Raw genomic sequence first — 27,955 nt, forward strand, 5'->3', positions numbered from 1 at the left:
TGAAGTCACTTATCCAGAACAAACAATACACAGGTCCTACTTAAACCTCACACTACTATTGTCTCATATGTTTCGGGTACCAAAATGGCAAACATGGACAGTAGTTTGTGAGACACAAATTTGATGACAGAGCTTTCACAGACAAGTTTTGATATTATTAATTTTTATTATTTTTTTTCTGAAACGCAAATAAAGGAAGCACACATTTTCAATACAAGCCCCGTAAACTGCAAATTGATATTCATTGGATATCTGAATGGATAAGATAATTTATTTTTATAAACCATGTTTTCATACACAGCAGTTAACAAATACAATATTAATGAGTGGAACAAGCACTTTTTGTGTAGCTGTTCTTTTAATACTGTTCTATACAATGAGCACAAAAGACTTATATCTATACACAGCCATTATCCAAAACGAATTATCTTAAAGTCATATCTGTATGAGCACACTCATTTTATCAAATCATGACGGGCTCCCTACATCACAGTTTTGGTTCACAAAGTATCTTCTTCAACAACACACTTATTTTTTGCCCGTTTTTTGGAACATTTGTTCGTGCCACCATCCTCTAGAGTCTTCAATTTCACAGTTGGTATGTCGTCAGTCTCCCGGTTTTGTCCTGTGTTATATCCTTCCAAAGCAGTTTTCTTCTTAGATCTTTTGGACTGTCTCTCAAATTGTTTATTTTTTTCAGTTTTCAGTGTTGATTCAGTACCATTTATTTTGTCAACACCAATACCTTAACATTCTTTTTCTGTTTTTTGACTGCTTCTCTACAACATTTTTCTTACTATGATCATGTTCAACAATTTTATTTACACCTTCATCAGAATAATTTATACCAGTAAGGCACTTTGACTTTTGTGAATTAATACAGTCTTCATTTTTCTGAGTTACAAAATCCACTTGATTAACAGATTTTTTTGGCATTTTTTGTCTGTTTCCTTCTTTTTTTCCTATTTTTTGCTGCAACCTCACAGAAATACTTTCCTCATCTGCATCAAAGCCTAAAGATTTCACAGAAGTCTGATCAGCATCTTCTATTAATGTATTTGTTTTATCATCATTTTCCTTGTACACTGGGTATCTGTTCCTCTACACTTGTATGATTTTTTTGTATTAGGTCTCATAATGTGTATGTTAGTTCATCAGAGCTCTCATAGTCTTCAAGTAGTTTCCTATGTGTCTTACTTTTATGCAAGTGTGTGATGATTTTTAAACTATCTTCAGTGTCTGAACTGCTGGCACAGTCATCAGTGCTAGCTTCTGCAGTTTGTGTGTTTTCGAGCTGCTGACAAAAGGATCCTGACATGTCACTATTATCTGCTTGTTTTCCTATGCCATCATCACTACCACCACTGTCACTATCATTATCACTACTACTTGTGCTAGTTTGATCAGCAGAAATCGTGCTGCTAGAATCCACTGCACTAGCTCCAGTTTCCTCATGAACACTTCCTTTCTCATCGGACTCTGGAAACATACCTTGCTCTTTCATAAGTTCCAAATTTTCCTTATGCTTCTTTGAATTCTCATGATTTGCAAAAGATTTTTCTGATTTGAAGAGTTTTTGGCAAACAAAACAGTATAGTCCGTCGTCGTCATCATCAACTTCTTCAGGACGCTCATCAAACATTGCAGCTACTTCCACTTCAATTGCATTCAGTTCCTCCATTGTGGATATACTCAGATCATGAAGAGGTCCAGCAAGTTCTTGCATTTCTTTGAAACGGTTCTTCACTTGCTGGATTCTATACTCTTTCGCTTTCCTAGCATTATCTTCAGATTTTTGTTTCAGAAATTCCACATGCGCCTTCACACGTTTATCTCTCTTTCGAACAAATGCTACTAACTGTTGAACTTCTTCATTTCTTGCCTTGCGAGCTTTGTCCCTTACCTTCTTATTTTCCTTTTCCATTGCACGAAACACACGCTTGTTTGTCGCCTGACGAGTATCAAATACATTCAGCCAGGCATATGATTTCTTGGTTGAGTAACTTTGCCAGTATGCATAAAATGGATGGACAACATCTTCATAGTTGCTGTTGGAATCTCCAAATGTTGGTATGTTCAGCTCACTTTCTGACACAGATTCAGTATCTTCTGCTGCAATTTTTTCAAAAACTTTCCGATATACAGTATAAAACCCGTCTTCATCATCACCGTAACCTTTAAAACATGATGATGTGAAATACTGAAAGACATCAAGGCTTTCATCCTTATAATCTCCATCTCTACCCCCCTTCAAAATTGATTCCCTGTTCTTATCATACCACTTTCTCTCTGCAGGATCACCTAAAACTTCATAAGCTTGCTGCACTAACAGGAACTCTTCCCTTGCTTCCACCACATTATCAGGATTCTTGTCCGGATGCCATTTGAGAGCTAATGTCCTGTAAGACTTCTTTATCTCCTCGAAGGATGCATCCCTTGGCACTCCTAGTACTTCGTAATGACATTTCATTACTGAATACCTTAAACAATTGAGTGACACAGCTTTAATATGACATAAATAGCAACATTAAAACAATTAATTCACTCTCTCTCTCTCTCTCTCTCTCTCTCTCTCTCTCTCTCTCTCTCTCTCTCTCTCTCCCTCCTCCCTCCCCCCCCCCCCCCCCCCCCGCCCCCCCACCCCCCCCCCACACACACACACACACAACACACACACACACACACACACACACACACACACACACACCTCTAACATACTAAAAATCTACATTGGTTCGATCTCCAGATGTGATAAGGCAATCTACAAGTAATGCCTCCTTAATTTATTTCTGTTAAGTCACATAAAAACGTCAGTGAGGGCCCATACTTCCCATCGGATGTACAATATTTGTTAAGGTTGCCTCTCCTACCATTGATGGCGACCATTTTTCTCCACTGTATTCTGATTGTTGGTACCCAGGACATATAAATCTGACGAATCTAGTTTATCAACAGCAGTAATCACATTGCCTTCAGTGACAACATTTTATCAAGTGGTACCCACTGTTTGGTGTCAATAACGTAATCAATGCATTAAATGTTTGGTGCAAGCTGTGGGTTGTCAGCTACTCTGCTTTTGATCATCCAAGGGAATATAGCCTACATCTTCCATACACTAATAAACACAGTATCTAAATGGACTGATATCCATTACAGTATCCCCAATAACCTTCCTCAGCTTCTCATAAATGCAGATCAGTGTTTCATCTCTGACTTTCTGAAATTTTATGGCCACACAATGTGTAACACAGACCCCAAGATTGGCAATTTTCTCAACCATACTGATATTTCCAATGACTAAAGAAAAAAAAAAAATTCAGCAGCAGAGCGAAATTTATTACATTATTCCACTATTTTGTTGGATTCAAAACATGAGGAATTACTTTGCAACTGCCCCTCATAGTGGAGAGAATCCACATTAGAAAAGTGTACAGGCTGATCTAAAGGAACTATGACCCTTCTTATTTATCTGCTGTTTTACAAGAAATTTGTGAGACCACACAACACAGTAGACAATGGCAGCAGCTTCTTTAATTTACAAAAGAAACCATGCTTCATATGTTGAAAGAGCTGGTGAAAATGCAGTAAGAGGCAGGCACTACTTTTACTGTTTTTATGTGACATTTGAATTATTTTTTTCCTCCTGTCATCACCCAAACCACCACCACCACCTCACTTTCACCCTTAACTTTTTCCCCATTTAATACCTGCATTACCCTTTACAACATAATGGTCTTTCAGATATGTATATACTACAGTGTATGCTTACTTCGTTCTTAAAATAACCTGCACCTGCAACAACCCCCCCCCCCCTCCTACTGATGCTGCATATCTGACACTCTTGTCATTCCACCCTGCACCTATCACTAACAACCACTGCCTTGTACTCCCTAGTTCCTTCTTCTCCTTCCTCTTGTCATCAAAAACAGAACAGTTATCATGCACTCAACACAGTGTGACTTCTTGGGATGGTAGGCACGCACATTATCTGTTTCGACACTACTTAGTGATTAGAAGTTTGTGAGTGGTTTGGAAATAGCAGGGTAGCAATACCTTCTACAATATGGTCAACTGTTTTAACACTTTTTCTGTTCTTGATGAGCCACCTTAACATCTGTGGAGAAGTGGATAAGATGAGCATGGGGAGGGGGGTTAAAGGTGATTTACTTGCAAGATTTTACATCACTTTACACTGTAAAGTAAACATGCACGCATTAGAGATAACACCGTTGGTAAGTAGAGTGTCGGTCGTAATAAAAGTTTATGCACCTGAAACAAAGTGAGTGCAGAATCAGTGAATCTACAGTGTTTACTAAGTATGTGGCTGATTATTCAAAGGAATTATTATTGTAAGTCTTCCCTGCCTGGCATTCCAAAATATGCCACCCATAATGATCAACCACATACTTAGTAAGCCCAGTGGGTTTGCTGATTCAGCACTTGCTTTGTCTTACTCTTGGACGCTCTCATTATCAACTGTGTTAACTACAAGCACATTTACCCCACAGTGCAAAATAACTTAAAATCTTGCAAGTGACTCACCATGATTATGGCTAAAAGTCTGTCACCCAAAATATTGGAGCAAGAATTAAGAACATCTCAGATGCATGAACGGAAAGTGAAAGAATATCATATAAATATTCTTCAACTAACATTTAACTTCCATTATTCTCAGTGGAATTATTTCGTAACTATACCTGCATAACGAGTAAAATACATTCAATTACAAACAGGTACGTTACTGCTTCAGTGATTCTTTTTTGAGATTTTTTTATACAATTTACTTGTTTTAAAACAAATTTTGAAATGCAAACCAGTAGACTCGCATTACAGAGTTTCAACCACCGAGAGATCCAATTATAACCAATGCAGAGAGCACAAAAATTTTTAACAACATACTCTTTATGTCCATGTTTAAGAGATAAACGGAATTGGAGGGAGAGCGTACAAGCAATCTGATTAAGTGGACACCATTTTTTTTTTTTTTTTTTTTTCAAACGCTCTACCACCTGCCTACTCAACTGTAAATAATCATCATAAACGTCTTGGCTGCAGACAATATTAGGTTTATTAACACCCCTCTTACTGCTCTTTCCTAAACTCCTTACAGCCCTGTTGAACCAGAATCTAACTACAAGGCTGTTTATTCTGAGGAGCTATTGTAAATGAGCTGAAGCTTGAAACTGCCACACTAAAATACTTATTTTAACCAAATAGACTGGTGGAAATGTCTTCATTTAATTTCTTAAGGCTGTGGCCACCCATAAGAAATCAAAAAACTTTTTAACTTCATTACCCAGGTTTTGCTTCTACATCTACATATGTATTCATTTTTTCTTATTCTATTTTGTTTTAAACACTTTGTGTCAGTACATGTGTCTTTATTGATGGCCACACTTTTCTGAATAATTAAAGTTCCATCTCTTTCCAAGTCAGCAATACCTTTTTCATAGTATAGATGATACTGATTGTCTGGTAGCACTGCAATTCACCAATTGTCTCTCAACTCATTTTTATTTCTACTACCAGGAAAACCAAATCAACTTCACTGGTTACTTTGATGTTCCATCATAACATCTATAGTTCTATTTGAGTTTGACTCCAAAGATTATGTGGTAACAGTCATCAGTAAATTGGGAAAGCTGCAACACTCACAGAAAAAGAAAGAGCATTTTAGGAACAGATTCGACTAAAGCAAGTGGACTGTTCAGTTATATACTTACTTCTGTGTCAACTGCAAAGAACTTTTCACCTGATTGGCAGGGTGTTGTTATAATCTGACCCTCTTCAAGACACTTCCTTTACAAATATTCTGGAAAAGACAAAATGGTTTCAAAGAATTATACATTAATAACATATCAAAATTCCAATGAAAGAAAGAAAAAGTGCTACATTCTATAAAGACCTTTACACATTACAAGTTATACTAATAAATTATTAATTAATTTGTATCAGCATTACTACTACCTTGTTTTAACCAAAATTTTTCAATTTTTTTTTTAATTTCAGCAGTTTTTTCCAAGATCAGATGACAGAAAATATGTCAGAGCTATGTAAGTTGTAAAGAGGAGAAACTAATCACATTTATACGTTAGTTCCCAGAAACTTCAAGAGATACTTTTTGGGTGGCAAGTACAAAGTACACAATTGTGATTCTACATCAAGAAGACAACAGTGCACAACATTCCTGTCATACTAGTGAACCTGTAACAGTACTTAGTTGGAGATCAACAATGGGCATCTTCCAAAAGGGTCTGAAAACCAAGTAAATGAAAATGATGCCTTGATAGGGTGGTCTACCTCTCAGTGCAGAAATAGTGGCGAGAATATGATATGCCCAGAAAATTAAGATGCTCAAGCACCAACATGACATATGGGACTTTGACAAGAACCTGTCTAGGATACTGAAGCTCACTCTGGAATACACTGGGAAAATATTCTTGCAGTGCATACTACTATGAATGAGCACTGTACATTTATTTGCATCTGGTTGCATAGCCTATCAGGATGCAAGTAATTATAAAACCACATTTTCAAGAAGAAACCATCTTTGTTGTAAACTGTATGAATAAAATTTTCAGATGTCTTATTTCCTCAAAAGCATATAATCTTTTGCTGGAACAAGGATCTCTGGTCCTGAATGATTGTATTTGTGTTAACTTTGGGTTTTTACCTGGAACTGTTGTCAAAACTAGTAAGCACAATTTTTTTCTACATATATTTGAGGCTGCAAAAAATGACTACAAAGAACTGGGGTAGTGCCGGTAGTGCCTTACTTCTTAGCAACAATTAAAGGAAATGATCAGGGTACAGCACTATGTAAAATCCTGATAATCACCCCATATATGTGTTCGCACACAATAAGTAAAATTTGATAGATAGTTTGATATGGAGCAAATATATTAAAACATTGTTCAACAACCAGCACAACAGAAGTTTAGCGAGTCAAAATTTGCAATCCTCCTGACCTCACTGCTTCATATGTTACGCAAAAGACAATGTCAATATTGAATTATTCAGGAATAAAGGAGACAACCCACCGAAATGCAGAAGTGCTGCATCTTCGATAGGCACACAAACAAAAGGTTCAGAGCTTGGAAAGATTTTCCAACACACTTCCTTTTTCTAGGTGAGGAACTGTCTGTCTGCTTGCTAGGGGTGGGAGTAAAAGGGGCAGGTAGCCAGGTAACACACAGGCTGGCATGATTTCATAGACTAGGGCATGAGATAACAGCACACAACAAGCTGGTGTGTGTGGGGGGGGGGGGGGGGGGGGACAAAATGGGTTGGGGTGCTGGGGGCAGGGGATGGTGTATGTGTACAAACAAACACAAACACAAACACACATATTGAAAACTTGCTTGCATCTTTTGCTCTGTTGCTGCATTTTGTGCCACTGGGTAGTGCACCTTGTTTTTGGCAACAGTCACAAAACTACCCCCTGCTCCCAACATAATTACTTTCATGCCTTACGCCCATCAACCTTTTTAAACTCTCCCTACAACCACCTGACGCCTTTACTCAGTACTGCCAATGCCAAATTTTTCCCCCAATACTACCCCCCCCCCCCCCCTTTCCACAATGGGCCGCTGCTCTATTTATCTGCACTAGTTCATAAAAGTTTCACTATCCCTAGCCAAAATCCTCTCCCATATCCTGTTCCTTACATGGCACCTAAGCTGTGGTAAATGCATCTGCAGTGATGGGAACTCCCTTGCCCAGTATGCTGAAGGCCTCACAAAGTCCTTCGCAGACAAGCAATATCCTGCACACCTAATTCACAAAGTTTTCCTGTGCCATATCCTCTCACACACACCTGATCATCACATCCATCCCAAGAACTAACCACAAAGAAGCACCCCCCCCGCCCCCTTGCCATCCAAATACCACCCTGGACTGGAAAGACTGAAACACATCCTTCATCAGGGCTTTGATTATCTACCATTATGCTGTGAAACCCCCCCCATGAACCATGGACCTTGCCGTTGGTGGGGAGGCTTGCGTGCCTCAGCGATACAGATAGCCGTACCGTAGGTGCAACCACAACGGAGGGGTATCTGTTGAGAGGCCAGACAAACGGGTGGTTCCTGAAGAGAGGCAGCAGCCTTTTCAGTAGTTGCAAGGGCAACAGTCTGGATGATTGACTGATGTGGCCTTGTAACAATAACCAAAACGGCCTTGCTGTGCTGGTACTGCGAACGGCTGAAAGCAAGGGGAAACTACAGCCGTAATTTTTCCCGAGGGCATGCAGCTTTACTGTATGATTACATGATGATGGCGTCCTCTTGGGTAAAATATTCCGGAGGTAAAATAGTCCCCCATTCGGATCTCCGGGCGGGGACTACTCAAGAGGATGTCGTTATCAGGAGAAAGAAAACTGGCGTTCTACGGATCGAAGCGTGGAATGTCAGATCCCTTAATCGGACAGGTAGGTTAGAAAATTTAAAAAGGGAAATGGATAGGTTGAAGTTAGATATAGTGGGAATTAGTGAAGTTCGGTGGCAGGAGGAACAAGACTTCTGGTCAGGTGACTACAGGGTTATAAACACAAAATCAAATAGGGGTAATGCAGGAGTAGGTTTAATAATGAATAGGAAAATAGGAATGCGGGTAAGCTACTACAAACAGCATAGTGAACGCATTATTGTGGCCAAGATAGATACGAAGCCCACACCTACTACAGTAGTACAAGTTTATATGCCAACTAGCTCTGCAAATGACGAAGAAATTGAAGAAATGTATGATGAAATAAAAGAAATTATTCAGATTGTGAAGGGAGACGAAAATTTAATAGTCATGGGTGACTGGAATTCGAGTGTAGGAAAAGGGAGAGAAGGAAACGTAGTAGGTGAATATGGATTGGGGGACAGAAATGAAAGAGGAAGCCGTCTGGTAGAATTTTGCACAGAGCACAACATAATCATAACTAACACTTGGTTTAAGAATCATGAAAGAAGGTTATATACATGGAAGAATCCTGGAGATACTAAAAGGTATCAGATAGATTATATAATGGTAAGACAGAGATTTAGGAACCAGGTTTTAAATTGTAAGACATTTCCAGGGGCAGATGTGGACTCTGACCACAATCTATTGGTTACGACCTGTAGGTTAAAACTGAAGAAACTGCAAAAAGGTGGGAATTTAAGGAGATGGGACCTGGATAAACTAAAAGAACCAGAGGTTGTACAGAGATTCAGGGAGAGCATAAGGGAGCAATTGACAGGAATGGGGGAAATAAATACAGTAGAAGAAGAATGGGTAGCTTTGAGGGATGAAGTAGTGAAGGCAGCAGAGGATCAAGTAGGTAAAAAGACGAGGGCTAGTAGAAATCCTTGGGTAACAGAAGAAATATTGAATTTAATTGATGAAAGGAGAAAATATAAAAATGCAGTAAGTGAAACAGGCAAAAAGGAATACAAACGTCTCAAAAATGAGATCGACAGGAAGTGCAAAATGGCTAAGCAGGGATGGCTAGAGGACAAATGTAAGGATGTAGAGGCCTATCTCACTAGGGGTAAGATAGATACCGCCTACAGGAAAATTAAAGAGACCTTTGGAGATAAGAGAACGAGTTGTACGAATATCTAGAGCTCAGATGGAAACCCAGTTCTAAGCAAAGAAGGGAAAGCAGAAAGGTGGAAGGAGTATATAGAGGGTCTATACAAGGGCGATGTACTTGAGGACAATATTATGGAAATGGAAGAGGATGTAGATGAAGGTGAAATGGGAGATACGATACTGTGTGAAGAGTTTGACAGAGCACTGAAAGACCTAAGTCGAAACAAGGCCCCCGGAGTAGACAATATTCCATTGGAACTACTGACGGCGGTGGGAGAGCCAGTCCTGACAAAACTCTACCATCTGGTGAGCAAGATGTATGAAACAGGCGAAATAGCCTCAGACTTCAAGAAGAATATAATAATTCCAATCCCAAAGAAAGCAGGTGTTGACAGATGTGAAAATTACCGAACTATCAGCTTAATAAGTCACAGCTGCAAAATACTAACACGAATTCTTTACAGACGAATGGAAAAACTAGTAGAAGCCAACCTCGGGGAAGATCAGTTTGGATTCCGTAGAAACACTGGAACACGTGAGGCAATACTGACCTTACAACTTATCTTAGAAGAAAGATTAAGGAAAGGCAAACCTACGTTTCTAGCATTTGTAGACTTAGAGAAAGCTTTTGACAATGTTGACTGGAATACTCTCTTTCAAATTCTGAAGGTGGCAGGGGTAAAATACAGGGAGCGAAAGGCTATTTACAATTTGTACAGAAACCAGATGGCAGTTATAAGAGTCTAGGGACATGAAAGGGAAGCAGTGTTTGGGAAGGGAGTAAGACAGGGTTGTAGCCTCTCCCCGATGTTGTTCAATCTGTATATTGAGCAAGCAGTAAAGGAAACAAAAGAAAAATTCGGAGTAGGTATTAAAATTCATGGAGAAGAAATAAAAACTTTGAGGTTCGCCGATGACATTGTAATTCTGTCAGAGACAGCAAAGGACTTGGAAGAGCAGTTGAATGGAATGGACAGTGTCTTGAAAGGAGGATATAAGATGAACATCAACAAAAGCAAAACAAGGATAATGGAATGTAGTAGAATTAAATCGGGTGATGTTGAGGGTATTAGATTAGGAAATGAGACACTTAAAGTAGTAAAGGAGTTTTGCTATTTGGGGAGCAAAATAACTGATGATGGTCGAAGTAGAGAAGATATAAAATGTAGGCTGGCAATGGCAAGGAAAGCGTTTCTGAAGAAGAGGAATTTGTTAACATCCAGTATTGATTTAAGTGTCAGGAAGTCATTTCTGAAAGTATTCGTATGGAGTGTAGCCATGTATGGAAGTGAAACATGGACGATAAATAGTTTGGACAAGAAGAGAATAGAAGCTTTCAAAATGTGGTGCTACATAAGAATGCTGAAGATTAGATGGGTAGATCACATAACTAATGAGGAAGTATTGAATAGGATTGGGGAGAAGAGAAGTTTGTGGCACAACTTGACCAGAAGAAGGGATCGGTTGGTAGGACATGTTCTGAGGCATCAAGGGATCACCAATTTAGTATTGGAGGGCAGCGTGGAGGGTAAAAATCGTAGAGGGAGACCAAGAGATGAATACACTAAGCAGATTCAGAAGGATGTAGATTGCGGTAGGTACTGGGAGATGAAAAAGCTTGCACAGGATAGAGTAGCATGGAGAGCTGCATCAAACCAGTCTCAGGACTGAAGACCACAACAACAACATGCTGTGAAATGACGGACATCCTACCCAAGATGTTTCCGACCCTTCCCCAAGTGGTGTCCAACCACCACAACTTACCAGTCCATCCCTCTGCCATTCCCACCCCAAATGCCCTGCCACAGGGATCATATCCCTGTGGAAGACCCATACAAAAGACCTGCCCAATCCATGCACCCAGCACCATCTAGTCCAGTCCCATCAGATGCTTATCCTACACCACCAGAGGACGGGTCACCTGTGAAAGGAGCCATGTTATATACCAGCACTGCTGCAACCACAGCACAGTGTTTTACATTGGTATGACAACCAACAAGCTGTCAACTAGAATGAATGGCCATTGCCAAACCATTGCCAGAAACAAAGTGCACTACCCAGTGAGACAACATGCAGAAGAGCACAAAATGCCAGATTTCAATGGCTGCTTCACAACCCACACCATCTGGATTCTCCCCACCACAAGCAACTTTTCTGAGTTGCACAGATGGAAAACGACAGAAATATAGTCGTAAATGTTGGTTCCATGGCAGAGTGTATATGGCAGTCCATGAGCCCATAATTGCATTGAAAAGTATTCAGTTTGTGTACGCTACCTGTGCATGAACTGAAGCAGATAGCACCAAATTGTGTAACTATGTTCAATTTCTCATTAAAGACACTCAGGAATGCAACAGTGTGTGGGCACCACTCTTAATGGCGTGCAGACGAAGCAGCAGTGACATGGGAGGCTACACGGAAGGGCGACAGGACATGCAGCACAAGAGATGGTGGAGCCATGGATGATGGCAAGGGCTCGCCTTTGAGAGGGGCCAAACCTGCAACATAGAGAGGTAAATGAGACAGGCCCGAGATAGCAATAGAGGAAGGGGCTTGTGATGGAATTGCGGGAGGAGGGGGGCATGAGATGGCAATCAGGTGAGAGGGGCAGGGAGAGGCGCTCGAGATGACCCCAGGTAAAAGGCCTTGGTACTATCCTTGGTAAGCTGACAAAGGTCACAGAGAAGGCAGGTAAAGGGGCGAAGCCAAGGCAGCATTGTACCCCCATTTGTCAAGAAAGTTTTAGGGAGTTGGAAGGAAAGTGAATGTAGCAGTTGACGGAAGCAGACTCCCAGTGGTAGTAGAGAGGAATGGCTACCTGCATAACCTAAATCCAAGGAGGCATTAAAAAAAAATGACATGGTTCGGATGAGCAGGCATGGAAGACAGATGACTAGTGCAACGACTCAGAAGAATGGCTCGCCAATTGGACAGCAGAGGTTCAGCAGTCTCAGCGTAAAGGCTCTCCATGGGGTTAGAGTAGAAACCTCCAGACACTAAATGCAATACACGGTGAGGGACAGAATCCAAATGCTGAAGAATAGACAGCCGTGTAGAGGAGTATACAATGATCCCATAGTCCAATTTTCGAGTGCACTGAGATGCTTATAGGTGGAGGAGGACCACTCGGTCCACTCCCCAGGAGGTACCACTCAGAACACGGAGGTTTCATGGGGGATCGCAGACAGCGAGCCAAAAGATATGAAAAGTAGGCAGACCACCACAGTTTTCTGTCAAACGTAAGTCCCAAGAATTTGGCGATGTCTGCAAATGGAAGGTCAACAGGGCCAACATGTAGGGAAGGCAGATAAAACTCCGTACAATGCCAAAAATTTACACAGACAGTCTTACTGGGAGAAAATCAGAAGCCAGTTTCAATGCTCCACGAGTGGAGGTGATCGAAACATCCTTGAAGACGTTGTTCAAGAAGGCTGGTCTGTTGAGAACTGTAGTAGATTGCAAAATCATCGACAAAGAGGGAGCCCGAAACATCGGGAAGGAGATAATCCGTAATTAGATTTATGGCAATGGCAAACAGTACAACACTTAGCACAGAGCCCTGGGGGACCCAATTTTCTTAAGAGAAAGTACAGGATAGAGTAGTGTTCACCTGCACCTTAAATGTGCGCACTGTCATAAATTAACGGATAAAAGGGGTAGCCAACCTCAAAAGCCATAAGAGAACAGTGTGCAGAGGATGCCTGTCCTCCAACAGGTATTGTATGCCCTCTTCACATCAAAAAATATAGCAACCGGTTGAAATTTCCCGAGAAAATTGTTCACAATTTCAGTGCAGAGAGCAACAAGATGGTCAACTGCGGAATGATGCTTTCAGAAAGTGCATTGGGCAGTGGTTAAAAGGTTTCGGAACTCCAGCGAACAGCCTAAACGGCAATTCACCGTATGCTCCAAAACCTTACAAACACTATTTGTGAGAGAGATTCAGCGATAGCTGGAGGGGAGATGTTTGTCCTTTCCAGGTTTCGGGACAAGAATGATGATAGCTTCATGCCATCTTCTGGGAAAGTTACATTCGATCCAAAGCCGATTATAAAGGTGAAGGAGGTAGCACAGACTCGGTTATGATAGATGCAGCAACATTTGGACGTGGATACCATCTGGTTCTCAAGCAGAAGAGCGAGAGGAGGAGAGTGCGTGTCCGAGTTCCCACATATAAAAAAACCGGCATTATAGCTTTAGCAATTCTGGGAGGAAAAAGCAAGAGGTCACTCTTCCACTACCTGTTTCTTTGGGGAAAAGCTGGTGGGTAATTAGAAGAGCTCGAAATCTCAGCAAAGTGTCACCCCAATGGGTTAGAGATTGCAATTGGGTCCACTAAGGTATCCTGCACGGCAGTTAGTACAGAGGTCGGGGAAAAACTATTTGTCAGACCCTAAACAACTGAGGAGGAAGTGAAGGTATTAAAGGAGCTGGTAGAGAAATCCCAGCTTGTCTTCTATCGCATATGATGTGACCGCATTGCACACGTAACTGCTTATTGCTTACATGAGATACAGTTGACCAATGTTCGATGACGGCGGAAAACGCAAAGAGCACGTCTCTGCTTGCATATTACGTCACAGCACACCCTATTCCACCAAGGAACTGGGAGGGGGGGCAAGTGGAAGGTACGAGGTATTGAACATTCCTCGGCTGTAAGAATAAGTTCCATAATATGAGTGATCATCAAAACTAGGAAACTGATGGTCATCAAATGTTGCTCGAGAGGAGAAAAATGTCCAATCAGCTCTGGAAAACATCCACGATCTTTGACACATAGGTGACAGTTGTGGCTGTAATCTAAGGACACATGGAAAATAGTCACTGGAGTGTGTGTGAACTATTCAAAGTACAGACCGAAACGCCCAAATGAAAACAGGTTGACGTGGAGGCAGACAAAAATGTACATTTCCCAGTGTTGAGGCAAACAAGATCCGCTTGATGGAATCAGTAGGGAGCCTCTCTAACAAGGACGTGGAGATCTTCAAAGCAAGTGGTGGGCATTGAAGTCCCCAACCAGCAAATACGTGGGTGGGAGCTGACCAAGGAGACTAAGGAGACCAGCTCTCATTATTGGTGTGGACGATGGAATGTATATGGTACTAAGAAAGAAGGTGAATCAAGAAAGGGAAAGACACTCAGCGACAGCTTGGAAGGGAGTGTGTAAGTGGATTGGGTGATAATGTGTAGTATCACGGAGAAGAATCTTAAGTCCCCCGGGTGCCGCAACGCCAGTAACAGAGGGGAGAGCAAACCGGACTCAGCGGAAATGAGGTAAGACAAAGCGATCATGGGAACATAGCTTTGTTTCCTGAAGATAACCCAATTGGAGCAAATTCTGTGGATATTCCAATGGATAATTGACAAAGAGTGGACAAAAAAACGAAAATCTCACCATGGTTGCAGTCAACTCGGCAATCGCTAAGAGCCAGTGGCCGATGGCATCGAATGGCATTCAGCCAGAGACAGAAGATCCTGATCCATAGGTTGTTCGGGGGCAACTCCTGCCGTCAGTGATCGGCTGGTTGATTCATCGCCAGTGGAGCGTCTCAGCAACACGGAAGATAGCCAAGGGCAGCTACCACTGAGTGGCGCTGTAGAAAAGACGGCATGGCGGAGAAGGAGAGGGCCTGTTTTTCTTATGACCCTTCTCGGAAGCAGGACGTTGAGATGCAGGAGGAGTTGATAGTTGCGAGGTCTGGGTATATAAAAAATCTTCACAAGTAGGCTCTTTTTCGGCAGTCTGGGTATCCAATTTTGGGGCCTGTGATTTAGCTTGAGCCGATAAAAGTTGAGCCTCAGAGTGAGCAGGTGAAAGTGGGGAGGTTGAACGGGCGATCTTTGGGCTGACCAATCTGACGACCATGGCACTACAGATGAGATCGCAAGTCTGCGTGGCTACGTCCTTAGTAGGTCGAGGAGAGGCAAGGCCAGTGCTATATGTACCCACTGGGAGCACAGTGGGCTTTCTACTGGCAAATAACTTACAAGCAGCCAAGGTAGACACCTTTTCCTCCTCCACTCGGACTTCCTGAATAATTTGTTTATGTTTAAAAATAGGGTAATCTCTAGAGGAAGCAGCCTGGTCACCCATACAGTTGATGCAATGAGGGAATGGTGGTGGACAATCACCCTCATGGGCACCCCTGCCGCAGGCAACGCATTTGGTCATATTTTAACACGAATAGCTGGTACGGTTAAACCTCTGACACTGATAGCAACGCTTAGGGTTGGTGATGTAAAGGTGAACTGAAATGATCTCATATCTCACTCTAATGTTCAACGGAAGTTGAAATCTGCCAAATGTCAAGAAGAGAGTGCGGGTTGGTACCAATTCCTTTTCATTACGCAATGTACAGCCGTTAGTCCCTGATCAAACAGGTAATTTGGAATTTCCTCATTTGATAATCCGTCAAGTGATCTTGTGTAAACCGATCCGCGCGATGAGTTTAGTACAGTGTGCTTCCATCCGTACAGGGAAGGTGTGTAGCAGTGAAGTTCAAAGCAATTTTTGTGCCTGGAGGACACTGTTTCTAACAACAAGGCGCCATTTTGTAACCGGGAACAAGACATTACAGGACCTGCAATTGCATCCACACCTTTTTGAATAATGAATGAGTTTACTGTCGAGAAGTCTTTACCTTCATCAGACCGAGAAACAACTAAGAAGAACTTTAGCACTGATGGAAGAATTTTCTGTGGCTGAGACTCATCTAGCTTTCTCTTGTGGGCAGAAGTTGTAGACATAGAGAAAACCATTGCGAAAGTATTCCCCATGATTACCGGCATCTCCGATGGCGCGCTCCTTCCTAGAGGGGGTCCTCTCTCAGGGCACTCCCGCTTTAGGTGATTGTCCACACCTCAGGTCACACCTCCCGAGAAACGGACAGAGCAACCAATCGGGATGTTTGGAAGGTACCAGCTCGGGTAATCACCCCTCCCTGGGCCTGGCCTTTACCTGGAGGTACATACATCTCCTACTTGTCTACCCAGGATAGGGAATTACGTGTTACCCCGTCACCAGCTATGCGTGGGAACACTTGGGCCGGCCTTCAGACATGCACAGGGAGGAAAGAAAGAAAGAAAGAAAGAAAGGAACAAAGAAAAGGAAACAAGAGAAGAACTCTCAAACGGCACAGCGGAGAAGAAGGTAAAGAGAAGAAGCAAGGAAAGAGAAGGACAACGTAAGGATACTTTACATTGTAGAGAGAAACCACTTCATTCGTTCACAAGCATCCGTCTCTGGACGTAGGCGCAAAACATACTCCCAGAGAGAGGGAGAAAGGGAAGGGGAAGGGAAGTGGCAAGGGGGGGGGGGGGATGTGGAAAGGGAAAGTATGCAGGCCAGAAAGGAAAGAGCTGCACGAGTTCGGGGTCCTGTGCTTGCCATGCATGTATCCACAAAAAGAGTTGTGGACCCCCTGAGGGATTTTTTTTTTTTTTTTTTTTTTTTTTTTTTTTTTTTTAATGGTTTTAGGGCGCAAAACTGCTACGGTCAGTAGCGCCCATTCTGTGGCTTAGGGAAGGGTAAAAAAAAAAGGGAAAATCAGCAGCAATCAGAGCTAAACTCAAAAAGAGGGGAAACAAAAAAACAAAAAGAAAACCACTGTAGAAGGGGATTGTTTTCCCCAAAAAGAGCTTCAAATGACCATCATCATCTCACTGACACTGACAAACTCGACGACACGATTGGCTGAGCACGTATCATCCGCTATAATGGAAGATATATATCGGGCGACAGCTGTAAATGGGCCCGTACCAGAGTAAAACAGGGGCACTGAAGTAAAAGGTGTCTCACCGTCCACAGCTGAGAGCAGTGGGGACAAAGCATGGGAGGATCGCCACTTAAAATATGGCAATAGCTAAAAAGACAGTGCCCTATCTGGAGTCTAGTTAAAATTATCCCCTCCCGATGATGAGTTCGGGAGGAAGAGGTCCAAGCACAGGGAAGAGGTTTCACATCCCACAATTGATTATCGGGAAGCGTAGATCAATGATACACTACATCCAAGGTGGCATCGAAAAAAAGATCATGGGAAAGATGAGCAGTCATGAAAGACAGATGGCTAGCTTGACGACTCAGAAGGACAGCTCACTGATTGGACAGCGGAGGTTCAGCAGTCTCAGCATAAAGGCTTTCCACGGGGCTGGTGTAAAAAGCTCCCGACGCTAAAGGAAATCCACGGTGGTGGACAGAGTCGAGACGCCGAAGAATAGATGGCTGAGCACAGGAGTAAACTATGCTCCCATAGCCCAATTTCGAGCGCACTAAGGTGCGATATAGGCGGAGAAGGACCACTCGCTCCGCTCCCCAGCAGGTATCATTCAGAACGCGGAGGGTGTTGATGGATCACAGACAGCAAGCCGAAAGATGGGAAATGTGGGAGGACCAGCACAGTTTTCTATCACACATATGTCCCAAGAATTTAGCAACGTCCATAAACGGAAGGTCAACAGGGCCTAAATGAGGGGAGGTGGACGAAACTCCGTACGATGTCAAAAATTTACACAGACGGTCTTACTGGGAGAAAAGCGAAAGTTGGTTTCGATACTCCAAGAGTGGAGTTAATCAAGACATCCTTGAAGACATCATTCAAAAGGCTGGTCCGTTTAGAGCTGTAGTAGATCGCAAAATCATGGACAAAGAGGGAGCCCCGAGACATCGGGATGGAGACAATCCATTATTGGATTTATTGCGAAAGCAAACAGTACAACACTTAGCACGGATCCCTGAGGCACTCCGTTTTCTTGGGAGAAAGTACGGGAGAGAGCAGTGCGCTCTGTTATAAATTCACAAATAAAAAGGGGTAGCCGATCTTGAAAGCTCCAAGAGAACAGTGTGCGGAGGATGCCTGTCCTCCAACAGGCATCGTTTGCTCACTCCAGATCTAAAAATATTGCTACCATTTGGCATTTTCTGTGAAAATTGTTCATGATGTAAGTAGAGAGTAACAAAATGGTCAAATGCAGAACGATGCTTTCGGAAACTGCATTGGGCAGGTGTTAAAAGTCCTCGGGACTCCAGCCACCAGGCTAAATGGCAAGTCACCATACGCTCCAAAACCTTACATACACTACTCGTGAGAGATATGGGGCGATAGCTAGAGGGTAGATGTTTGTCCTTTCCAGTTTTCAGAAGATGAACAACGATAGCTTCCCGCCATCTTCTGGGAAAGGTACTGTCTATCCAAATTCGATTATAAAGGCGAAGGGGGTAATGCAGACTATGGTATGATTGCTCCCTCCTACGTATATCTTGCGAAGAGACCATGAGGACAAAATCAGAGAGATTAGAGCCCACACAGAGGCACACCGACAATCCTACTTTCCACAAACAATACGAGACTGGAATAGAAGGGAGAACCGATAGAGGTACTCAACGTACCCTCCGCCACACACCGTCAGGTGGCTTGCGGAGTATGGATGTAGATGTAGATGATAAATGCAGCAACATTTGAATGTGGACACCATCCGGTCCTGGGGCAGCGAGAAGAAGAGAGTGCGTGTTGGAGTTCCAGCGGGGGAGAAAACAGTATTATAGCTTTCGCTATTCTGAGAGGAGAAAACAAGAGGTCGCACTTCCGCTGCACGTTTCTTCGGGAGAAAAGCTGGTGGGTAATTTGAACAGCTCAAAATCTCAGCAAAGTGTTGACCCAATGAGTTAGAAACTAAGACTGGGTCCACTAAGGTATCATGCGCGACAGTGAGCCCAGAGATCGGGGAGAAACTAGACGTGGGATATAACCATCGAATTCGACTCCAAACTACTGAAGAGGTAGTGAAGGTGTTAAAGGAGCTAGTAAAGCAGTCCCAGCTTGCCTTCTTGCTATCGTGGATGACGCGACGGCATCATGCACATAACTGCTTATAGCGGATACAGTTGGCCAAAGTAGGATGGTGGCGGAAAATGTGAAGAGCAAATCTCCGCACGTGTATTGCATCACAGCACACCTTGATCCAGCAAGGAACTGGGGGGGGGGGGTGCCGGAGCAAATCGGAGGTGCGAGATATTAAACGTTCCACGGCTGTAAGAATAACTTCTGCAACATGAGTGACATGATTGTCGGCACTAGGAAAGTGACAGTCATCAAACCTCGCTAGAGAGGATAAAAGTATCCAACCGGCTTGGGCAAACTTCCAGCATCTCGGGCACATAGATGGCAGTTGTGGCTGCAATCGAAGGACACATGGAAAATGGTCACTTGAGTGTGTATCAGCAAGAGCAAACCATTCTAAGTGCCCAGCTAGCTGAACAGTACCGACGGAAAGGTCCAAATGAGAGAAATTTGTCGTGGAGGCAGACAAAAATGTAGGTTCCCAATGTTGAGGCAAACAAGATCTGCTTCATGGAAGAGGTCAATCAATAGAGAGCCTTGAGGACAAAGACTTGGAGATCCCCAAAGTGGGTGGTAGGCACTGAAGTCCCCAACCAGCAAATGGGGGGGGGGGGGGGGGGGGGGGGAGCTGACCAAGGAGATGAAGGAGATCAGCTCTTACCATCGGTGTAGATGATGGAATGTATAGGTACAAAGAGAAATGGAAAGACGGGCAGTGACAGTTTGGAAGGAACTGTTTAAGGGGATTGGGTGATAATGGACAATATCATTGAGAAGAATCATAAGTCCCCCGTGTGCCAGAGTGCCATCAACAGAGGGGAGATCAAACCGGACTGACTGGAAATGAGGGAAAACAAAGCGATCGGGGGATGCAGCTTTGTTTCCTGAAGACAGAAGATGACATGGGAGTAGGATCATAATAGGATCGACAATTCATCCCGATTGGCTCAAATACCGCGGACATTCCAATGGATAATTGACAAAGGGAGAGCAGAAAAGGGAAGAATCTTACCACAGTTGCTGCCAACTCAATGACTGCTGAGAGCAGGCGGCCCACAGCATAGAATGGCATTCAGCCAAAGGCAGAAGATCGTGATCTATAGGTTGTTCGGGGGCAGCTCCTGCCAATAGCGATCGGCCGCCAGCAGTGCGCCTTGGCAACACAGAAGACGGCTAAGGGTGGTTACCGCCGGGTAGCGCTGTAGATGAGACACGCTGTGGCGGAGAAGGAGAGGAACTTTGTTTCTTATGAGCCTTCTTGGAAACAGGATGTAGTATGGATGAGGGAGGAATCGATGGTCATGAAGTCGGGGTACGTAAAAAATCTTCACGAGTAGGCTCTTTTTTGGAAGTCCGGGTATCTGATTTTAGGGCTCGTGATGTAGCAGGAGCAGATGAAGAGTGAACTGTAGAGTGAGCAGGTGATAGTGGGGATGTTGAACGGGCGATCTTCGCGCTGGCCGATCTGACAACCGTGGCACTAAAGGTGAGATCGCAAGCCTGTGCAGCTGCCCCCTTAGTAGGGCAAGTAGACGCAAGGATACTGCTATATTTACCTGTTGTGGGCACAGTGGGGTTTCGACTGGCAAATAACTTACGAGCAGCAAATGTAGGCACCTTATCCTTCACTTGGATTTCCTGAATAAGTCATTCATCTTTGAAAATGGGGCAATCTCTAGAGGAAGCAGCGTGGTCGCCCACACAGTTGATGCAACGAGGCGATGGAGGTGGACAAGCACCCTCATGAGCATCCTTGCCACATGTAAAGCATTTGGCCGGATTGGAACACTACTGGCTGGCATGATTAAACCGCTGACACCGATAGCAACGCGTAGGGTTGGGGATGTAAGGGCGAACTGAAATTATCTCATAGCCCGCTTTAATGTTTGATGGAAGATGAACTCTGTCAAATGTCAAGAAGAGGGTACAAGTTGGGACCAAGTCCTTGTCAACCCTTTTCGTGACTATGTACAGCCGTTACGCCCTGGTCAGCCAGGTAGTTTTGAATTTCCTCATTGGACAATCCGTCGAGTGAGCGTGTACAAACCAACCCATGTGATGAATTTAAAGTGCAGTGCGCTTCCACCCGGACAGGGAAGGTGTGTAGCAGTGGAGTTCGCAGCAATTTTTGTGCCTGGAGGGCACTGACTGTTTCTAACAACAAGGTGTTATTTCGTGATCGGGAACAGGACTTTACAGGATCTGCAATTGCGTCGACACCTTTCTGAATAATGAAAGGGTTGACTGTGGAGAAGTCTTGACCTCCGCCCGACCAAGAAACAACAAGGAACTGTGGCACTGATGGAAAAATTGCCCGTGGCTGAGACTCATCTAACTTTCACTTGTGAGCAGAATTTTAGACATAGAGGATACCATTGCTAAAGTATCCCCCACGATTACCGGCGTCTCCGATGGCACGCTCTTTCCTCGTGGGGGTCCTCTCTGAGGGCACTCCCGCCTTAGGTGATTGTTCACATCTCAGGTCACACCTCCCAAGAAACAGACGGAGGGACCAATTGGCATGTTCGGAAGGTACCAGCTCTGGTTATCACCCCTCCCTGGGCCTGGCCATTACCAGGGGTACGTACATGTCCTACCTGTCTACCTGGGCTGGGGAATTATGCGTTATACTGTCACCGACTACGTGTGGGAGCACATGGGTGGGCCTTCAGACATGCACAGGGAGGAAAGAAAGAGAAAGGGAGGAACAAAGAAAAGGAAAGAAAAGAGGTCTCAAACACTGCAGCGGAGAAGAGGGTAAAAGAGAAGAGGAAAGGAAAAGAGAAGGATGAAGAGAGGACAGAGACTTTCCAGCAGAGAGAGCAAAGAAGAGAGACTATGTCTTACAGTTACAAGCATCCATCTCCGGACGTAGGCACGAAACATACCCCCAAAGAGGGAGAAGGGGAAGGGAAGATGCAGGGGGAAGGGGGGGGGGGATGGGGAAGGATGTGGAAAAGAAAGGTATTCAGCCTGGAAAGGAAAGAGAGATGCACTAGCTCAGGGTCCTGTGCTAGCCACGCACGTCTACATCTACATGATTACTCTGCAATTCACATTTAAGTGCTTGGCAGAGGGTTCATCGAACCACAATCATACTCTCTCTCTCTACCATTCCACTCCCGAACAGCGCGTGGGAAAAACGAACACCTAAACCTTTCTGTTCGAGCTCTGATTTCTCTTATTTTATTTTGATGATCATGCCTACCTATGTAGGTTGGGCTCAACAAAATATTTTTGCATTCGGAAGAGAAAGTTGGCGACTGAAATTTCGTAAATAGATCTCACCGCGACGAAAAACGTCTTTGCTTTAATGACTTCCATCCCAACTCACAAAAGAGTTGTGGACCCCCTGGGGGGGGGGGGGGGGGGGGGGGATGTTGACAGTTGCTGTCTTTATGGGACAATGTTATCCAACTGTAACAAGTCCAATACGGAGCTGCCTGGATTTGAGAACTGAGACAAGCCTGCAGTTTAGCACAGTGTGTTTCCTGTGCTGCTGATGAGGGTAGCACCCCAGTAACTACTCACATAAGTATTGCTCTTCCTTGATTTCAGGATGGGAATTAGGGCAGTATCCTTCAAGGGGCCAAGGAGTCCTTTCTCATGTACAGTTGAACACAGTGAGGACGACTCTTGCATTCTCAGTGAGGTGCTGAAACATACAGCAGTGAACTTTACTGTGACCAGGTACAATTCACAAGTCATTAACAAACCTCAACCCAATTCCCATACACTGAAGACACAGTTGTAAACTTCCATTTTGTTGGAACATTCTCTCTTTTTTTTTTTTATCCTTTCATAGCTCAGATATTTTCCAGTCATTATCTGATTGGGTGTGATGTTTTCTGCAGTCTGTTGGTGCTTAAACCAGTGCAGAGCAGCATACCTGCCCATGACTGCAAAGTAGCACTCCTCAGGCCACCAGGGGACACATTACCATAACAACTGTTACGAAGCCTATACGATTGATGCCTCAGTGGAACACAATCATAATGGCAGCCATCCATTTCTGGACATTATCACAATGTTCAAATACAGCTGGCTGACTGTGCAGTGTCCAGTTGCCCTTGCTCACTATTGATTTCAGCAGCTTCCTATTGGGCACTGTTCAGTCTGCATTGTGTATCTGTACTGGGAATTGCATGCTGGGAGTGCAAATTGTCAACCATCTCCCACAAAGCAGGTGGAAAATGTTTGAGAATGTGCTGAAGAATTAGTGAACAACCCTGTAGCAGTTCTGAAATTCATGCTATACTACATGTTCACAAAAGAGGTTTTCTTTTTTGTGTGGTGCTCTCAACAGCTCAACCTCATTGACACGTAGCTGACAGACCAACAGCACATTGACTGCACTTAAGTCTCCTCTCCAAGGAGGAAATGTTGGGTGAGCTGTGGTACGAGACTGCTGCGAGCCATGATGTTTAACTCAATAGTGGGTACACACAAAGAACATCTGGTCACTCAGTATGGCATGGATACTAATACAGTAACTGCTTGAAACCTGGCATATAAAGGGAGGTAAAGAGTGATGAATATTATCCATACAACTTTCAGCCCTCTTCTCACTGAAATAGTCCTTTCCGTTGACCTCTCTCAAGCAAACAGATTTCACTCTTTCAAATGTGTTTCCTGCACACCAGCACAGAGAGACCCGCAGTGACAAGTCTGAGTTCATATGTAGTGAGTACTATATCCATTTGTGTGTCACTGTAGAATGAAAACCATTTCACTGGAGGTCTTCTTCTTCTTCTTTTTATTTTTCCTTGGCAATTGTAATGTTCTAAGCAGACATACAGTGCCTTCTTAGTTCACTCAGTCAAATTTCGTCACTACAGTAGGTGGCACATCATTATACAATTCTGATAAAATGAACGTCAGATGGTCTGACAGATTTTTACATATCTTTCTTGAATCAGAATTTCATGTCTTCATTTATCACTTTATGGAGATGGTAAATGCATTGTGTACTATTGTTGGCAATCTTTGATAACTTCTGACACTAGATGTTACTGTTTACTATACCTTCCTATTTTCTTTACAGTTGTTTGTTTTTTAATAAGGCTTCACAAATGTCCTTGCAGAAAGTCTTTACAGACATCTTTTGTCACTGCCTCTAATACTTCGATGTAAAATGGGGTCAACTTCTCAAACATCCTTTCCTCCAACACTGTTACTAAAAATACATTTGGCTCCAAAAGTGAACTGTTGTTATTTAGGCATTTCAGTCGATTTTTACCATGCTCAGGTGGGCTACCCAGCTGAGCTTACTCTGTTGGGTATGTGTGCTCACCAGGGGTCTACCTAATCTACTGAGAGTGCTGTTTACAGAATTAGTGTACACTTCCCATCTTCCACAAGGAGGTACGGTAGAAAGAGTCCACACAAATAGAGCCCCACTTGCCAGTGTAAGTCTTACACCGTTTAAGTGTGGCCATTGGCCAAGAGATTTTCCACTACTGACTACTACTACTACTACTCCTCCTCCTCCTCAACAGTCATCCCACCACGAACAGTACGTAACACACTTCCAGGTTACGGGATGCATATACGATCATACTGTCATCCTAATCCTGGCGGTCAAGATGAGATACACACACCCAATGACAAATGTTCCACTGTCACACCACATGGTGGCTGTTTAAACACATACCAAGTTTGCAGTTAGAAAGAATCAGTGGTGCTCACCGAAAGTCTCACGTTTGCCAGGCACATGCCTGTCTTAGTTCCTATTTGAAAAACAGGATGCAAAAATTTACATTGGCCTTCACACTAATTCAGACATGAATATGTCCATGGGAAAAATAATGGGTGTTCCACAACATTTGACCATGTGTTTACTATTTTTCTACTTATTTATTCACATCAGCTGGAAGAACTGATTCCATTTGCATAAAGTAAACATTACTGGAAGGTAAAGTAAAGCACGGATAGGATAAAGGAAATAATGTTATCTCTAAAAGTTATTATAAACTGGATTTACACAAATAATCTAGCTTTAAACATTTAAAAAATCATATTATTCAGTTTCTTTAATGCAAAAGTACCCCATACCCAATCTACAGTAGCAACAACAAATAACAATGCAAAATGCTCTCAGTTCTCGGGTGTATGAAAACAGATCAAAAACAAAAGGTGCAGACTGGAAGGAGAAATGACTGGTACAGAATCTGTATTTACGTAACATAAGAATTGGAGATGAAATGACAGACAGAAACAGCATTATAAGAGACATTAAGTTGTTTCTTATCCCCTTTTTTGTTCAACTTATACCTGGAACGGCTATTGGAAAAGGGTTGGAGACAAAAAGTGGAGTAGGCTGTGGTATTGGTAGGAAGAGAGTAGAATGTATAAGATTTGCTGATGACATGTTATTAGAGAGAGGAAGTGAAAAAACTATAAATAAAATGCTAGAAGATATGAATGACACTTTTGTGGAGCATGGGGTGAGAAGCAATACAGTAAAAACAACGAATATGGTGATTGGCACCAGGAAGGTGACTGGATGATATAAAGATAGAAAAAGTTATTACTAAGCAAGTAAGAGCATTTAAATAAATTGAAAGTACAATAACTGAAGACTTTAGATGTCATCAAGAAGTTAAAATTCACACAGCTATAGTGAAGAAGGCATTCAATAGAAAATTATGTGGCAAACTTACATGAAGGCCTCAGAGAAAGTCAGGACAGGGTTTCTGTCTGTAGTGAGGCATTTTATGGGGTGCAAACACGGATACAAACAACAGGATGAGAAAAGACCACACACATTTGAGACGTGGAAGTGGAGGAGAATGGAAAGGGCAAGCTGGATGGAAAGAGTGAGTATAACAGAAAAGTGTTGGAGAGAATTAGTATGAGGAGAGAAGGGTACTGCAGTTTGTAAGCAAACGGAAGAACTGGACGGTAAGTTCACCGAGATGGAAGTGCTTCCTGAATGACAATTTTCAAGGAATATTTTGTGGGAGGAGACAGAGAAAGGAGGTAAAATATGATAGATGACAAAGCTAAGCAACAATTAAGCAGATGTGGAAAGGATGGTAGAAGAAAGAGCATGAAAACTTCCACACATGAAAATCTGTCTTTGGGCAGAACACTAATGATGATTAAATACATTCACAAATTTGATTAGAATTTTTCAGCCAAGTGATACTTTAAAAGTGTAGTGTTTCATTATTCCATGTTTTCCACAAGATGACGGACAACAGATGTGTGTGAGGTTAGACCAGGCTTCTATCTGGGAACAAGGCCGTGTAATAAATTTCCCAAGGCAATGGAAAAGATTAAATCTGTTCAAAAAGGCAGTGAAAACCTTTATAACTAATGAATACGACACAGAGTTAGAGGACTCTGAACAAGGGTGAATAATGAAAAGGGATAAGCACCATGTCACAAGTCACTACATGATGATCATTTACCGATTTCACAAGAAAATCATATGCCAAGACGTAAAGTGTAATATCATGTGATTCACCCAAGCCCAACATCTCATTCATTATGGGGGGGGGGGGGATGCTTGTTCAGTTTTCCAAGCAGACTGAAGGGGGAGGCATGTACACATGCATGACACAGTGTAGCACATTATGCTCCTGGAATAAGTTTTCCTTGTGGACTGAAGGGATCACAAGAGGCATAGCAGCATACTGATGGCAATGGTCTCAACAAAGAATGTCCGTATCATGTGCAGTGACAGTGCAGAGAGATGCCAAAAAACAATGTAATTTCCCTGAATCACTCCAGCCAAGTGCCAGAATGGTTCTTTCATCAAGGCAACAGCCGACCACCTGTCCTATCATCATAAAACATACTTTTGTATTCTGTGTGTGTGTGTGTGTGTGTGAGAGAGAGAGAGTGAGAGAGAGAGAGATCTGAGCTACTGATTTTCAATGCAGCTAAGCGATCTGTGGACGAGAAAGATGATATGCAAACAACAGCATGAGCATGGACATGAATAGGTGCTCAAACATAGACACGATGCAGCTAAACCTATGAATATCTGCTCTTGACCAGCTGTTCATATACAGACTGTATCCCAACAAAATTTTGTTACAAGTCTCAGATTTCTAACACGTGCATTCCATCAGTTATCAGTAAACATGTGTAACTAGTGCTACTTCGCACAACAGTTTGAAAAATGAAGGTCACAGTCAACGGTGGGCACGGGATAAATTATTAAAGCCCTACTCAATAATGAACGGGTAGCGAAGTCAGCATTTACAGTCAAGAATAATTCTCCTGGAGTAAAGTATTGCGGTAAGTTCAACTGAGGTACCGATTTTGGCTAGATAAATTCCAGAATACTGTCTTAATCATATTTTCGTAACATTACAGGAAATTTACGTCTTAGATTCGATTTTTTTTTTATTTACGTTACACAGATAAATATGCTAAAGTTGATTCAACGCATTCCTTATAACGTTAACGCGACTTCCCAGCTGATTAAAATTAATCTCAACGTAATACTTACAGTACTTCACCTACTTCTTCAACATGCTCAAACCTCGCTTGCACAACGGAACCCACGTTGCTTAACCACAACAGTACCAAACCGTGTACCAATT

The 27,955-nt window shown here is 42.9% G+C and overlaps 1 protein-coding gene across 4 annotated transcripts; it reads right to left on the bottom strand.

Annotated features, from left to right (window-relative positions):
• Positions 1-272: 272 nt before the first annotated feature.
• Positions 273-27,955, bottom strand: LOC124722354 (dnaJ homolog subfamily C member 21). 4 transcript variants are annotated; one of them, XM_047247530.1, is made up of 4 exons: positions 27,862-27,955; positions 5,724-5,812; positions 5,443-5,642; positions 273-2,480 (listed from the first exon to the last, which is right to left on the bottom strand). In XM_047247530.1, exon 4 carries the CDS (start codon positions 2,468-2,470, stop codon positions 1,133-1,135), a length of 1,338 nt encoding a protein of 445 aa, XP_047103486.1. In that variant the 5' UTR covers positions 2,471-2,480; positions 5,443-5,642; positions 5,724-5,812; positions 27,862-27,955; the 3' UTR covers positions 273-1,132. The 4 variants fall into 4 exon arrangements, with proteins under 4 accessions (XP_047103486.1, XP_047103485.1, XP_047103484.1 ...); XM_047247529.1 differs by having other exon boundaries at positions 5,443-5,650; XM_047247528.1 differs by lacking the exon at positions 5,443-5,642.

Source organism: Schistocerca piceifrons, chromosome X (genome assembly GCF_021461385.2).
Source record: "Schistocerca piceifrons isolate TAMUIC-IGC-003096 chromosome X, iqSchPice1.1, whole genome shotgun sequence".
Classification (NCBI taxonomy): Eukaryota; Metazoa; Arthropoda; class Insecta; order Orthoptera; family Acrididae; genus Schistocerca; species Schistocerca piceifrons.